The sequence below is a fragment of the Eptesicus fuscus genome, chromosome 10, assembly GCF_027574615.1.
Source record: "Eptesicus fuscus isolate TK198812 chromosome 10, DD_ASM_mEF_20220401, whole genome shotgun sequence".
Taxonomy (NCBI): domain Eukaryota; kingdom Metazoa; phylum Chordata; class Mammalia; order Chiroptera; family Vespertilionidae; genus Eptesicus; species Eptesicus fuscus.
This window is the reverse complement of record NC_072482.1, coordinates 9,657,845-9,673,776: the sequence shown is the minus strand read 5'-3', so window position 1 is coordinate 9,673,776 and position 15,932 is coordinate 9,657,845. Positions and strand designations below refer to the sequence as shown.

Genomic DNA, 15,932 nt, shown 5'->3' with positions numbered 1-15,932 from the left:
CTTGCAGCAGAAGCAGCCGGAGACACCCACATGGGTTGTGTTTCCAGCGTGCAGCTGGGAGAAATTTTTTTGTGTGGAGATTCAGTCCATGCCGTCACCTTCACAGAGCAGGAGAACATGAGATTTCAGCTGTGGCTTGAACATTTTACTACAGTCATGGGCTGGCTGAAACTTGCTTTAATTTTCCATGTATTAGTTTGTTTTAGTGAAATGGTGGTATCTTTATTTCAGTAGTTTGAGCCATTTCAGGACCAGAGAATTGTATTAATTTTAATGTGAAGAACATGTAGGAACTCATTATCCAGCTTCCTTACTTTAATGCTACGGCAACTGAGGCCTGACCGAGCAGGGCTCACAGCTGGTAGGACTAGGACTCCAGCTTCTCTCCCCATCTCTGCGACTGGTCCTCTCTCCCCTTGAATGACGCCTGGGAAATGGGTTGTCTTGGATGTGGGTGAGAATTAACCAGGAAGGTCGTCTTAAGTAAACCCTCTCGGAACATTCACTATGACACCCTGCTGACCTGTGGCACAGGCGCAAACATGTTCACCTCTTACGACAAACAGGTGCTGTCATTTGTTATTTTGTATTAAAAACTGAACTCCGAAGTTTCTCAAGAGCTGAAAAATTCCCTGTTTCATTCCACTGCAGTTCGAGTGGATGTTTTTTGTTTGTTTGTTTGTTTGTATTTTTGTTTTTCTGTCTTTTGACAGAGCTAAGACAAGAACCACAGAACCAGTCCGCTCAACTTTTTATCCTAATTTCATTGACACCTATGCCATTGCATTTCAGCATGGCCCACAGAAAATACCTCTCTAGTCAGTAGCAGAACAGTCCTGATTTGCCACTTGGGCCAGAAAAATTAACCGGGTAAAGTATAGGCAGTGGACTGGTAATGTCCACTCTATGATTACCTAATTGGCCTAAACCATTTCTGTCCCCTGAATTAACTTTACATTAGCTAATTACTGTCCATTATCTATTTGTCCTTAGAAAGTTTGAATATTAGAAAAGTTTAAAAAGACTTGTGATTAAGGATGAAAACTCTTTTGCTACTGAAGTTTTTAAACCAAAGTAACAATTCTGTGATCTTTCATGAATAGACTGTTCACAGAATGTAAATTTGTTTTTTCTTAGTAACCTTTCTTTTTTTGGTCTGGAAAGTAAAAAATGGTGCTATAGAGCTTTGCAACCACGTCAGCTAATTGTAAATGTGTATTGCGTTTTACGTATTACGTGGAACCAATATAAAGTAACAGACTGAAGTTGCTTGTAATCATAGGTATTGGCCATTAAAAAAAGAAAAAAGCTTTGTGCTTATGGTAGCTGGCAACTTGAAAGTGTCACGAACCAAAAATGTAAACCACACATAGTGAGAGAGAAACTGAGGAAGCTACACGATCAATGTATTCATCTTCCTCTGAGCTGAATCGTTATTAGAGCCATTAAATAGCGTCTCTCCCTTTTCCTATCAGGACAGCAGCAAAATATACACAACGCACATTTCTTACTTGGAAATCTACAATGAATGTGGTTATGATCTCTTGGATCCAAGACACGAAGCCTCCAGTTTGGAAGACTTGCCGTGAGTAGCAGAACAACAAAGAACGGGGAAAATTACTTTCAGATGTTTCCTGCAATTGTTTTCTCTGAAACTTTTGCATGTTTCTGGTCTCCATTGTAATTAACAAACACTGGATAACAGAATCTTTTTGTAGTATAATGGATATTTTCTCACTAGTGATAGAAACTAAAATAGCTTAGAGCTCACTTTTTGGGAAAATCTCTTGGAGTTGGTAGAGGGAGAGCAGTGAGTGTCCTGGGAGTGTGAGCTGAGAGGACTGATGGGACCAGGCAGTCCCACTCGACTCCTGCCCTATGGAACCCTTCACCCCTCCGATTGGCCTTTCTCTGAAGAAGGCGTTCAAATTAGGCTTCCAGCAGCAATGAGAGAATCTGAAAGAGACAAAATGCCAGAGGAGCAAAAAGAGCTTCTTGACTATCATTAAGACTAACAGTGACAATCATTTGGTCACGATTGGCACTGATGGTTTCGTGACCCAACTATAAATAGTCTTCAGAGCTTATCTAATAATAGAGTAAGTTACCCTGCCAGCATTTCTATAACATTACTCACTGCTTGTTTGAATATCTGCCTAAATTAGACATATGTTAATTGGTAACTGCATATACTTTGTCCAGACATCTTCATATATCAGAAGATGCCAGAGCCAAGAAAACACACTTTAATATTCTTCTTATTAAATATTCTAAAACAATTTAAAAATATATTAATCCTCTACCAAAAAAAGATCAGCAACCAGTTGTTTAATTTGTAAACCATCTTTATATATATTCTCCCATTAGTGTTTGAATGTTTTTACATATCATCTCTTTTGTGTTTATAGTATTCATTAGAGAAAGTTAGAAAAGGGGATGTTTGTCGGTACAATAAATATTTGTATAAAAATTAAAGGAAAGGGAAAGAAAAGGATTGAGAGGAAGGAAAAATTACTTACTTCGTGGAAGAAATTGGCCTTAAAGAAACTATTGGAATTACATTTATAGAAAGGTAAAAGTTTCCTATCACTACTAAAAAAAATACCCACTATATTACAAAAAGATTCTATTATCCAGTATTCATTAATTACCATTGCCACCAGAAAGAGTGGCTTCACACACTCTTGACCTGGGAGCAGCTCTCACTGAAGTCCTGCCTGTCCAGTTCCCTGGTTTCATTGTTGTGAGCTGACATATACCAAACTCTCTGGGTACCATCCAAAAAGGTAAAACTCTCCTCGTAGGAACAACAGCATTAAAGATACGAGGTGAGGTTGGAAAGGCCAGGTGTTGAGGATTTGTGTGAAGTAAAAGCCAGCTTCTGAGGGACAGTGTTGAGGATTTGTGTGAAGTAAAAGCCAGCTTCTGAGACAAGAGGCTTTGGTGAGAGACTGCTCTTCATTTTAACAGGTGACTTGTCGTTTTCTAGCTCCAATCGATCTATATGCCTCCATGCTAAATCTCACTTAAAACTACATTGAACAAGTCATGTCTACACTGAGGAACTTAAACCAGCTTAGCAATAATCCAGAAGTGAAGGGCTTGGCTATAATGAACATGAAGGAAGAGATGTAACATGTAAGGAGAGATATGCAACAATAAATAAGTGAGAAATGAAATTCATGGATTATGCTCACCACCCTGGCTTTGATTGGATTTAAAGAGAAGGTGAATCGTGTAGGTTGGTGCCCTCCTCATTTTCCTGGTTGAGGAAAGGAAGCTGAAAGAGGTGTGACTTGCCCAGGGTTTCAAAACTAATTGGTTAATGGTAGAGCAAGGATGGAAAAGTAGAGCTCTTGCCTTCATGCCAGAGTAGCAAAGAGAGCTTCAAGATCTTAGTGCGGGGTATAGACAACTATGGAGTCATGGCCCTAAAAAGGAGCTCCATTAGGAAACCTGACTGGGTGGGGTGGCCTTCCTATACATGATGTCGGAGTGCCAGACTAACGTCCATCGATTTGCAAATGTGACTATAGTTGTTTTTATTTATTTTTATTTTTATTTTATTTTATTGTTTAAAGTATTACAAAGAGTAGTACATATGTCTCCTTCCCCCCCGCCCCCCATTGACCTTTCCCCGGCCTCTCTTACCCCCCGGCACATGCCCTAACCCCCGCCCCCAGAGTCTTGTGTCCATTGGTTATGCTTATAGGCATGCATACAAGTCCTTCGGTTGGTCTCTTACCTCCCTCGCTCCTACCCTCCCCAGCCTTCCTGCTGTAGTTTGACAGTCTGTTTGATGCTTCTCTGCCTCTGCATCTATTTTTGTTCATCAGTTTATAATGTTCTTTATTATCCATAAATGAGTGAGATCATGCGATATTTTTCTTTCACTGACTGGCTTATTTCACTTAGCATAATGCTCTCCAGTTCCATCCATGCTGTTGCAAATGGTAAGAATTCTTTCCTTTTTACAGCAGCGTAGTATTCCATTGTGTAGATGTACCACAGTTTTCTAGCAATGAGTTTTTAGATACAATACCAAAGCATGATATGTGAAAGAAAAAATAGCTTCATAACTTCATGAAGTTCAACTTATATGGCATAACTTACCTTAAACTGACCTTGTATTTATTATTTTTGTTACCCAGCTATGGATTCAGCCTTTCTATAAGAAACCCTGTTTTTGTTGTTATTGTTTCCAATATATTTAAACTAAAAAAACAACAACAAACAAACACAAAAAACAGTTTACCCATTCCTTCCACCCCCACCTCTGGCAACCCTAATCTGTTCTTTGTGTCTATGAAAATTTACAACACAAAGAATGACCTCTAATGTAAATTATGGACCTATAGTTAATAAAACAACAGTAACAAAAGGAATGACTTATTGATACATGTAACAACTTGAGTGAATCTCCAGGGTGAGTGAAAAAGCCATTCCCAAAAGGCTAAGTGCTGTATGATATTATTTGCAAATCTATCTAAAAACATTTATGTAATATCTTTAAATGGCAAAGTTACAGAAATAGATAACAGATTTGTGGTTGAAGGAATTAGGGAGGGAATTGGGGATGGTTCTCCAGGCCATTGCGGGATCCTTGTGGTGATGGGCTATTCTGTATTTTGACTGTGGCTGTGGATACACAAAACTGCCTGCGTGACACAAACACACGCAAGTACAAGAAAAACTGAAACGTCTGAATAGATCAGTGGATTGTGTCAGTGCCATTGTCCTGGTTGTGATACCTCGGATACAGGTACATGGGATCTCTCTGCATTATATCTTACAGCTGCACGTGGACCTATAATTATCATACAATAAAAAGTTTAATTAAAAGTAATTGGCTCCTCTGTCAAATATTAATTGACCATAGAGGCATGGGTTGATTTCTGGGCTCTCTGTTCTGTTCCACTGATCTATATGCCTGTTCTTGTGCCTGTACCAGGCTGATTTGATTGCAATGGCCTTGTGCTATGGTTTGATATCCAGTATTGTGATCCCTCCAACTTTGTTCTTCTTTCTCAAGATTGCTGAGGCTGTTCTGGGTCTTTTTTGGTTCCATATAAATTTTTAGAATATTTTTTCTAGATCTATGAAATATGTCATGGGTATTTTAATAGGGATTGCATTGAATCTCTAGATTGTTTTGGGTAGTAGACATTTTAATGATATTAATTCTAACAATCCATGAACATGGTATGTGCTTCCACTTATTTGTATCTTCCTCAGTTTCATTCTTTAATGTCCCATAGTTTTACCTCCTTGGTTAAATTTATTCCAAGTACCTTATTTTGTTGTTGTTGTTGTAATAGTAAATGAGATTGTTTCTTAGTTTCTCTTTCTGATAATTCATTATTGGTGTATAGAAATGCCATTGATTTCTGGATATGGTATTTATTTTGTATCCTGCTACTTTGCCAAATTCAAAACAATATGGAGTTTCTTCAAAAAATTAAAAATGGAACTGCCTTTTGATCCAGCAATCCCACTTTTGGGAATATATCCTAAGACTCCTGAAACACCAATCAGAAAGAATATATGCACCCCTATGCTTATAGGAGCATTGTTTACAATAGCCAAGATCAAGAAACAGCACAAGTGTCCATCAGTAGATGAACAGATAAAAAAGCTGTGGTACATTTGCACAATGGGACACTATGCATCTGTAAAAAAGAAGGATCTCTTACCTTTTGCGACAGCATGAAATAAGCCAGTCAGAGAAAGACAAGTACCAAAAGGTCTCACTTATATGTGGAATCTAATGAACAAAATGAAGTGACAAACAAACTAGAAACAGAAGCATGGATACAGAGAACAGACTGACAGCTGTCAGAGAGTAAGGGGGTGGAGAAGGCAGAATGAAAGAAGGTAAAGGGAATAGCCAAAAACTTATATGCATAGTGCATAGACACAGGTAAGAATGTAGTGAGGGCCAGAGGAGGGGAGGGTGGGTCTGGGTGGAGAGGAACAAAGAGAGGGAGCAATGGGGAACATCTGTAATAATGTCAACACTAAAAATAAAATATAACTTTAAAAAGTAATTGACTGTATATTTATATAGAGAGATATATGTATATACACACATATGTGTATTAAGTCTATTCTTTATTTAGTAATTTAAATGAAAATAGAACCTCTGTTTTTGAAAACTCTTTATATCATATGCTATAAAAAGAATATAGTTAGAATCTAAGTGTGTCTCATGAAGTAAAACAGTATAACTGCTAGTCTCCACTGTAGGGAAAATAGTCACCTTACTTTGGTGTAATTTTAGTATTCCTAAATAGGGACATGTATTCCATTTAAGGTTCCAAAGTTGGTCATGGTTATTATTGTTACAAAGAAAGTCAGTAGACTTCAGAATCTAGTATTGAAATGTTGGCTGTGTTGTGTTTTTTAAGTAATTTGTCATCAAAGGAAAAAAAGAGTTAACAAATGTTAAATTTAATTCACCAGGTTTCTAATACCTAATCAATATAAAACACTGCAAAGCGCCCCAGGAGTTACAAAAAGGATTAATGCTCAGCCTCTGCCCTCAGGGCTTTAGTCTAGTCGTGTTGAATCACTCAGTTATTCAGTAAACATTTCTTGAGATCCAACTCTGCTCCACACACTGTGCTGGGCACCGAGTTTACTAACTTAGTCTTTGCTCTCCTGGAACCCATCGAATGGGCAACACTAATACAGAACAGCATAAGGAGGAATATGAGCAGCATCGTAAGAGAGGCACCAGAATGACAAGCACTTACAGGAGAAAGAAACCACATCAGGTTGTGCGACCAGGGAGAGATTCATGGAGAAGGTGACAGGTGAAGTAGCCCCTGAGGGGGCATAGGGAGGGCAGTGGGGTGTAGTGTCCATGTGGAAACATGGTAGTGAACTTGATGTGTGTAGCTCATTCTGTGACAGTTACGGACCTGTGGGACTGGGACCAGTCAGGGAGTAGGTGAGAACAGTAAGACTGGAAAGATGAGTGCGAGGATTGGACAGTCAAGGTGTAGCCCTTGGCAGCCTGAGTAGCATCAGTCAGATCTTTGGTTTCTGATGACTAATTTGCATCTTGTTAAATGTCTTCAACTATCCAAAAATTCAATCTGAAAACACAAGGTCAATTGTAATTGACTGAACAATACGTAGACTAACTTCTATGAATGTTTCAGAGCAGGGAGATAAGTATGCTACCTGCAAACCTTTATCACCTGGTCCAGGTGATCCCTCTGATCTATCTGATGCGATCTTTCCTCTTAGTCACCTAGATTTTGTTCTGAAGACTCTTCTCCACATGTCCTCTCTCTAGGCCAGTGGTTCTCAACCTGTGGGTTGCAACCCCTTTGGGGGTCGAACGACCCTTTCACAGGGGTCTCCTAAGACATCCTGCATATCAGATATTTACATTACAATTCATAACAGTAGCAAAATTACAGTTATGAAGTATCAACGAAAATAATTTTATGTTTGGGGGTCACCACAACATGAGGGAACTGTATTAAAGGGTCGTGGCATTAGGAAGGTTGAGAACCACTGCTCTAGGCGGACTCAGCACTGCTCCCACCTCAGCAGCACTGCCAGCTCTTAGCTCAATCAGATCTCTGCTCTTGGCATATGCCAGTAAAATTAGGAAACCATTGAGGGTCATGGGAGCAGAGACACTGGTGTGAAAGGACTGAACTGGGCTATGACAGGAAAATGATTGGTTGATGTGGGCTCACATTGGTTGAGCCCACATCAGCCACAACGGCAGCTCTAAGTCATCTGCATGCCTTCTCCAGAATGTCATGTAGCTATAATCATACAGTATGTAGCCTTTTCACTTAGCAATATCCATGGCTTAATAGCTCACTTCTTTTTAATGTTGAATAATATCCCATTGTTTGGATGTACCAAGTTTATTTATTAATTTACCTACTGAAGGACATCTTGGCTGCCTCCAAGTTTTTTAAGTGATGAATACAGCTGCTGTAAACGTCCATGTACAGGTTTTTTTGAGAACATGGTTTTCAACCCCTTTTGGGTAAATACAAAGGAGCACAATTTCTGGATCACATGGTAAAATATGTTTTGTAAAAAACAGCCAAACTAGCTTCCAAAGTGGCTGTACCATTTTGTATTCCCACCAGCAATGTATGAGAGTTCCTGTTGCTCCACAGCCTCACCAGTTTGATGTTCTTAATGTTCCAGATGTTGGCCATTTCTATAGGTGTGTAGTACTATCTCATTGTTGTTTTCATTTACATTTCCCTGATGACATATCATGTAGAGCATATTTTCATATGCTTATTTTCCATCTATATATCTTCTTTGGTGAGGTGTCTGTTCAGATCTTTTCCTTATTTCTTACTTGGGTTGTTTGTTTTTGTATTGTTGAGTTTTAAGAGTTCTTTTTATATTTGGGATAACAGTCTTTTATTGGCTGTGTCTTTTACAAATGTTTTCTCCAAGTCTGTGGCTTATCTCCTAATTCTGCTGACATTATCTTTTGTGGAACCAACGTTTTTAATTTTAATGAAATCCAGTTTATCAGTTATTTCTTTCAGGAATCATGTCTTCCCTGTTGTATCTAAAAAGGCATCACCATACCCCAGGTTATCTAGGTTTTTCTCTGTTACCTTGTAGTATTTTAATAGTTTTACATTTTACATTTAGATCTATGATCCATTTTGAGTTCATTTCTGTGAAAAATGTAAGGTCTATGTCTACATTAATCTATTTGCATGTTCAGTGTTTTAGCACCATTTGATGAAGAGACTGTCTTTGCTTCATCATATTGCCTTTGATCCATTGTGAAAGATCAGCTGACCATATTTATGTGGGTCTATTTCTGTTCCATTGATCTATGTGAGTATTTTTGTTGTTTTGTTGTTGTTAATCCTCACTCGAGGATATTTTCCCATTGATTTTTAGAGAGAATGGAAGAGAGAGGGAAAGACAGAGAGAAACATCAATGTGAGAGAAACACATCAATTGGTTGCCTCCTGTACGAGCCCCAACCAGGGCCCTTGGCCAGGGAGGAGCCTGCAACTAAGGTGCATGCCCTTGACCAGAATCAAACCCAGGACCCTTTAGTCCACAGGCCTACGCTCTATCCTCTGAGCCAAACCAGCTAGGGAAAGATCTATGTAAGTCTTAAAGTCGGTAGTGTTGGTCCTCCAATTTTGTTCTCCTTCAATATTTATTTGCTATTCTGCATCTTTTGCCTCTCCATATAACCTCAAATTATTTTGTCAATATCCACAAAATACCTTGCTGTGATTTTTATTGGGATTACATTGAATCCATATATCAAGTTGAGAAGAACTGATATCTGTACAATATTGAGTCTTTCTATCCATGAACATGGAATATCTCTCCATTTATTTATGAAAATAGATGCAAAAATCCTCAACAAAATATTAGCAAATCGAATCCAATAATATATAACGATAATTATAAACCACAATCAAGTGAAATTTATTAGTAGGTTAAATTATGTTCATTGCAGCCCCTGGGACATGGTAGCATTATGTAGTGCCCTGTCTGCACAATGGCATGGGGCATTCGCAAATAGAAAAAAAAGAAAAAGAAAAGAAAAGAAATCACCTATGGCAACATTTGCCTGTAACATGAAAACGAGAAACCGGATTCATTGCAGTAACTCCTGGAAAGTTCCTGTTGGGCAAGTTGGTGGTGTTGGAATGTTGTGGAGGTGGGTAAGGGGGCTGGGGAGGTTCTTTCATTGATGGCTTCCATTATTGAGAACAAGAGCTTGGCTATTGCTCTTTATATGTCTGTTTCTTTCACCAGAGTTTTGTAGTTTTCTTCTTATAGATCTTGTGCATATTTTGTTAGATTTATACCTAATTATTTAATTTTGTTGGGTGCTAATGTAAATGGTATTTTGTTTTTTATTTCAATTGCCACCCAGTCATTGCTGGTATATAAGAGAGCAATTGGCTTTTGTATATTAACCTTGTAGTCTACATTGTTGCTATAATAACTTAAAATTCCAGCAGCTTTTTTTCCCCTTTAATTCTTTTAGATTTTCTACATAGATGATTATGCCATCTGTCAACAAAGACAGTTTTATTTCTTCCTTCCAATTCATATACCTTTTCTTTCTTTCTTTCTTTCTTTTTCTTTTTTCTTTTTCTTCTTTTTTTTTTTGCATTATTGCATCAGTGAAGATTTCCAGTACAAAGTTGAAGAGCAGTGGTGAGAGAGGACATCCTTGCCTTATATCTGATCTTAGTGGGAATGCTTTGAGTTCCTCACCATTTGGTGGGATGTTAGCTGTATGTCTTTGTAATAGTCTTTATCATGTTGAGAATGTTCCTCTATATTCCTAGTCTACTGAAAGTTTGTATCATGAATGGGTGTCAGATTTTGTCAAATGGTTTTGCTGCATCTACTAGTATTGATATGGTTATGTGATTTTTCTTTTTTTAGTGTGTTGATGTGATGGATTATATAATTGATTTTTGAATGTTGAACTAGCTTTGTATACCTGAAATAAATTTCACTTGATTGTGGTTTATAATTATCGTTATATATTATTGGATTCGATTTGCTAATATTTTGTTGAGGATTTTTGCATCTATTTTCATTAGAAATATTGGTCTATAGTTATCTTTTCTTGTGCTGTGTTTGTCTAGTTTTGGTATTAGTGTAATGCTGGCCTCACAGAATGATTTAGAAAGTATTACTTTTGCTTCTATTCTTTAAAAGAGATTATAGAAAATTAGTATAAATTTTCCTTAAATATTTGCTAGAGAGCCCGGTGTTTTTAGTAGGTTAAGTTAAATAACTTATTTTCTAAAATGTCATGTGATTGGCTATATTTTTCCTTATCCATAAAAAGATCTAATGTTAGATAAAATTATAAAGAAAAAATATAATTTGGAGCTATTAGAAAGAGTTTTAAAATTATCTCAATAGTAGTTAAATAGCAGAAATATCCATTACTTTTAGCTTGTTCTGTCTGTTGGTGTTAGACCAGGTGTTAGACCAGTGGGGCCTGGGTTCAGCCACCTTGGTACTGGCTAGGAAAGAATTCAAGACTCAAACTATAAGAGAACATTTATTTGGAACACCACAGAGGTAGAAGAGTAATTTGTAGAAGAAATGGGCTTAGGAAACAAGTTATAGAGGTAAAGGAAGGACCCTTGGAGCTTAGAAGTGAGGAAAGTCAAGGTGACTCCCCTGGGGGTAGGAAGGAGAGGGGAAAGGCAAGGGTGGGCTCCCAGAAGGGAGAGCTAGGCCTTTCATCCTAAAGGTTTTAAGGGTGGAGATTTTAAGGAGGTCCCAGGGAAAGATCTTAATAGAATATTCATCAGCTTCCCAGGCGTGTCCTTTCAGGGCTGGGTTCTCCACTCATTGATAGGTTAGCACCAGGGCAGGGGGTCTGGTTTTGCTGCTTTTCTGGGCCTAAAGCTGAAATACAACTGAGGCCTAGATGTTATCTCTAGGGAGGAAGGGTCAGGGCTTCCAAACAAAATGACCAGCAACATGCTAGGCGAGGAAGGGTCACCTTGGGGCCTTACAATTGTCCGTTGCTAGACACCCAGGGCTTTCCACCCCGGTGACCTTGTATGCCTGGCCCATCGTCCTTGCTCTGCTTTATCTCTGTCTAACTGCCTACTACACGTCTAGGTTAAGACCAATACAAAAATGTATTGTAGCTTCATAAAACTTTCTCAATTGATATGTTTCAACTCTTCATAATTTATAACAAATGAAATATTTTAGATTTAAAAAAATCAATATAAAGAAAATGTACCTTTGAAGTTATTAAAATACAGGAAGGAGGGCCCCCCTTACATATTTCTTCTAAAATTGTACATCTCCTCTTTTCTCCAAATCTTCACCATAGAGAACTTCTGAGAATGTGTGTTGGGTGGAACATAAAAGGAGTTTGAAAACTGCTGAACTAGAGAATATCCTCTTTATTAAAGTAAATAGTGAGACCATGTTTACAATATGCAAAACATATCTAGTTACTTAGAAGCGCCTGGTGGTTCCCCTCCCATTTTCATGAGGCCTGCCTAAGTAGAGGTCACTAAACAGGGCTACCTCTAGTCCATATGGTACCTTCATGTGAATTATTAAAAGGCACCCCTGCCATTTGCTGGAAAATTGTTGTAATATTCTGGTTTTGTTAGATGACACTTTAGTACTCTGACCGACATTTGTCATAATAAATATACAACCTCATTATGTTCATAGCAATCCCTGGGACATGGTACCATTATGTAGTGCCCTGTCTGCACAATGGCATGGGGCATTCACAAGTAGAAGAAAAAAAGAAAAGAAAAGAAATCACCTATGGCAACATTTGCCTGTAACATGAAAATGAGAAACCAGATTCATTGCAGTAACTCCTGGAAAGTTCCTGTTGGGCAAGTTGGTGGTGTTGGAATGTTGTGGAGGCGGGCGAGGGGGCTGGGGAGGTTCTTTCATTGATGGCTTCCATTATTGAGAACAAGAGCTTGGCTATTGCTCTTTATATGTCTTCAGTTAGAAAGAGCCTGCAAATTCCAATTACTTGGCTAAATGGAAAAGATTCTCTGTTTACAGAGAAAATACAAAGCTTGCTTCTTCCCCATCATTAAGCAGACCGAGTATACTTAGCAAAACTTTTCCACTTAGGTGTCCAAGTTAAGACTATCAGAGACTTTTGTTTGAAATCTAAACTTTTTAGAAACATTTTGTAGGAAAAACGACTCACAAGCCCTTTCAAAAAGAATCAAATAAATAGTTTGGGGGTTTCCATCTTGGAATTGGGATGTTTATTTAAGAAACTCTAATAAAGCCGTCTTTCAAGCCCACGAAAATTATAGTCAGAATCAAGTGGCGACTAAGGATTCAGGAAATAGCTATTGATTTGTGAGAGAGTGGGGGAAAGAAAGTGCCAGGAAGGAAGCAACTTGAGGAGAAACTTTTGCTAATGGTTCTTATTTCCTCCAACTTTGAAAAAGCATTCCACCCGCAGCAGTTTAAGACATTCTCACTCCCAGATTAGCCCACCTAGGTGAGAGGTAGTACCCAGGGCGTGACTGGGCTTTTCTGAGCAAAGGCATGAGATGGGATGGGGCTGACACACAGGCTCAAGGCTTAGTGAAAAGGGATTTTTTTCAATGAGGACAGGCAGGGCAATAAGGGAAAGTCCAGAGCCTCCTGCCCAAGGGATTGGGCAGAAACCAGGCAAGAATTGAAGGAGAAGAGCTGGCCAGGGCGATCCTGATTGGAGAGAGAAATTTGTACCGCAGAAGAATCCATGTGGATGCCAGAGATGGAGTCTTTCATAAGGTGCCCTGAGATGCGCCCTAAGCAGGGGCACAGCCATGAAAGAAGCTAAATTACTTTGGACACCATCCTGCCTTTTTATTTACGTTTCAAAGTCTCCTTGGGCAGGAAATCAGAAAATAGTGAGGGAACCGTAATATCAGAAGTCAGATAAATGTGTAGTAATATGAAAGATAGCTGAAAATGAGATGCAGAGAAGGGGGCATGTGCAGAGTTATTTTGATCAAACTGACAAAGCTCGACCAGCAAATATAGAAGTCCAATGGTTCTGAAGTAGCCACACTGGAGATCAAAGGCTCTGCACCAGAAAAAAAGTAGCTTAGCCAAATGTCACTGGTGACATTTCACAAACACTTTCTACCTTATGCTCCTAATTACTATTTCTATCTATAATAATAAAAGCATAATATGGTAATTAGACCGGATGTCCTTCCAGATGAAGCTGGGGATGTGAGGGAAGCCTGGGTCCCGGGTGCCTGCTGGCGGCCAGAGAGAAGCCCAGGTCCCAGGTGCCAGAGGGAAGCCGGTGCAGGCAGCTTGGGGAAGGAAGGCCTACTCTTGCATGAATTTCGTATATCAGGCCTCTAGTATACACACACACACACATACACACACACACACACACACACACACAAAACACACAAAAGCCTAAGTGACCTTTACTACTGGTCGACAGGTAGACCAATTGCTATGATGCACACTGACCACCAGGGGGCAGATGCTTAATGTAGGAGCTGCCCCCTGGTGGTCAGTGCGCTCCCACAGCCAACCTCCAACGGTCCCTCCCCCATGGCTGTCCAGCCCCAATAGGCCCTGATTGGGACTGAGCAAGATGGCCCCGATGGCCCCATGGCCCCCATCACTGGCCCGGCCACGGGATCCCACTTGTGCACGAATTCATGCAGCCAGCCTCTAGCAGAATATAATCCTAAATCTATTTAGGTTGTCCAGTAAGTGAACACTCTTAGAATGCCATAGTTGCTTATTTTCCATGTTTTTTATTTCAGTGAAATAATGGTGAGAGATATATGTATGCTGTGTCCTTACTATCACTTAGGTTGACTCAGCAATGATATAAACCCTGTGGAGGTTTAGGTGTACCCATAATCCTCGCCTGAGCTTTAGTTACTGTTGTGCCTAGTTGACCAAGCAGCTGCATGGTCAGGGAGGTAGAAAAGGAACTTCCCAGGGAAGGACAGGCTATTAAGATGTGACCTTGCCAATCAGATGTGGCTCAAGAGTGACTTCAGTGACAACCAAGAAGATGAATAACTTTCCCAGTTGGGCATGGGGTGGAGCTGGGTGGAAAGTAAGATGAAGCAACCACAATCCTCCCCATATGTCTGCCTTGAAGGGTAATGAAAGATGAAGCTAGTGGCTCTCAACCTTGGCTGCACATGAGAATTGCCTGGAGCTTTTCCAGATTCCGATACCCAGACCACACCCCAGGACAATCAAATCAGAATCTCAGGAGGGACCTGGCACCAGGGTTCGTCTTGTGTTTTGTTTAAATTCCGCAGGTGGTTCCTGTGTGCAGCCAAGGTGGGAACACCTGGATGAAATGAAACACCGCAGGTGTCTGACATGCTTGGTGCCCAGTGAGTGCGAGCATCCTCCTGTTTGACTCACTTTCTGCTGCTCCCTCCCCCTCTTCTGAACTTGCACAGAATAGCACTGCATCTGTCTTGGTCTCACCACACACGTAAGAGGTGACTGCCTCAGAGTTGGAGAATTCTTTTTATCTTCATGTTGAAAGAGACAGGACTCTCCTCCCACTTTTTATGTACCATCTCATCACTTATTTCATACTTTTATCTTGCTCCCAATATTACCCAGAACCTGTGGATTTAGGAAGGTTTCTAACTTCTGTGTCCCTAGAGATTGAATTTAGCCAAATCTTCTCGAGCACTTCAAAAGGATCAGGGTGAAAATAAAATTTAAGGAATAAAGGAGGTTCCTAAAAATAGAACACAATTCATCCATTTCAGTTAAAGGTGCCTTCATGTTTTCCAAGCATTTTTGGACTCACAAGCATTTTTAATAAGCTTACTTATGAGTCTTGTTGAAAAATAAATAAAATACACTTGTTTTCATTAAAGGAAGAGATCTTTTTCCATCTTAGTTGGTATTGTTGAAGGAGACAAAAAGGAGTCCAAAACTCGGCAAAGAATCACATAATTAGTGACATATTGGTCACAGATGTGCGGGGAGAGCTACACTTTCTTCCTGTGATTAGTACTCTAAATGCCCACAAATTACATCTGAAAGTCAGATAACCTCCTTACAAAAGAGAAGGGTGAAAATTATGGTATTTTAAAAATCTTCATTTTTAAGGTATTGTCGGGGTGTTTTTATAAACAGGCGAGTGACAAATGTTTACTTGCAAATTTTATTTTTAGAGATGTAATGGCAGATGATGCCCACCTTTACTTATTATCCTCAATCCCAAGTGTTCAAGCAAGTGCAGTACTTGTAAGTGATAAGATTTCCTTCCCTTAACAATTCTCAAGAAGGTCAGGAAGGCAAAACTCAAAAGGCAGAAGGGAACTCTCCCTACTAATTGCATTGCTTGCATCTGTAGGCCTTTGAAACGAAGTAGGAGGAGTTTGGCCAAATTGTATTCAGTGGCATCAAATGCTCAAGGACGT

The 15,932-nt window shown here is 39.4% G+C and overlaps 1 protein-coding gene across 1 annotated transcript in view; it reads left to right on the top strand.

Moving 5' to 3' along the window:
• Nucleotides 1–15,932, top strand: part of KIF6 (kinesin family member 6) — a 389,490-nt gene that overhangs the window by 92,910 nt on the left and 280,648 nt on the right. The window contains exon 5 of the mRNA XM_028161152.2: nucleotides 1,476–1,585. Within this exon, the coding sequence (XP_028016953.2) occupies nucleotides 1,476–1,585 (110 nt within the window). The remainder of the gene's footprint in view (nucleotides 1–1,475; nucleotides 1,586–15,932) is intronic.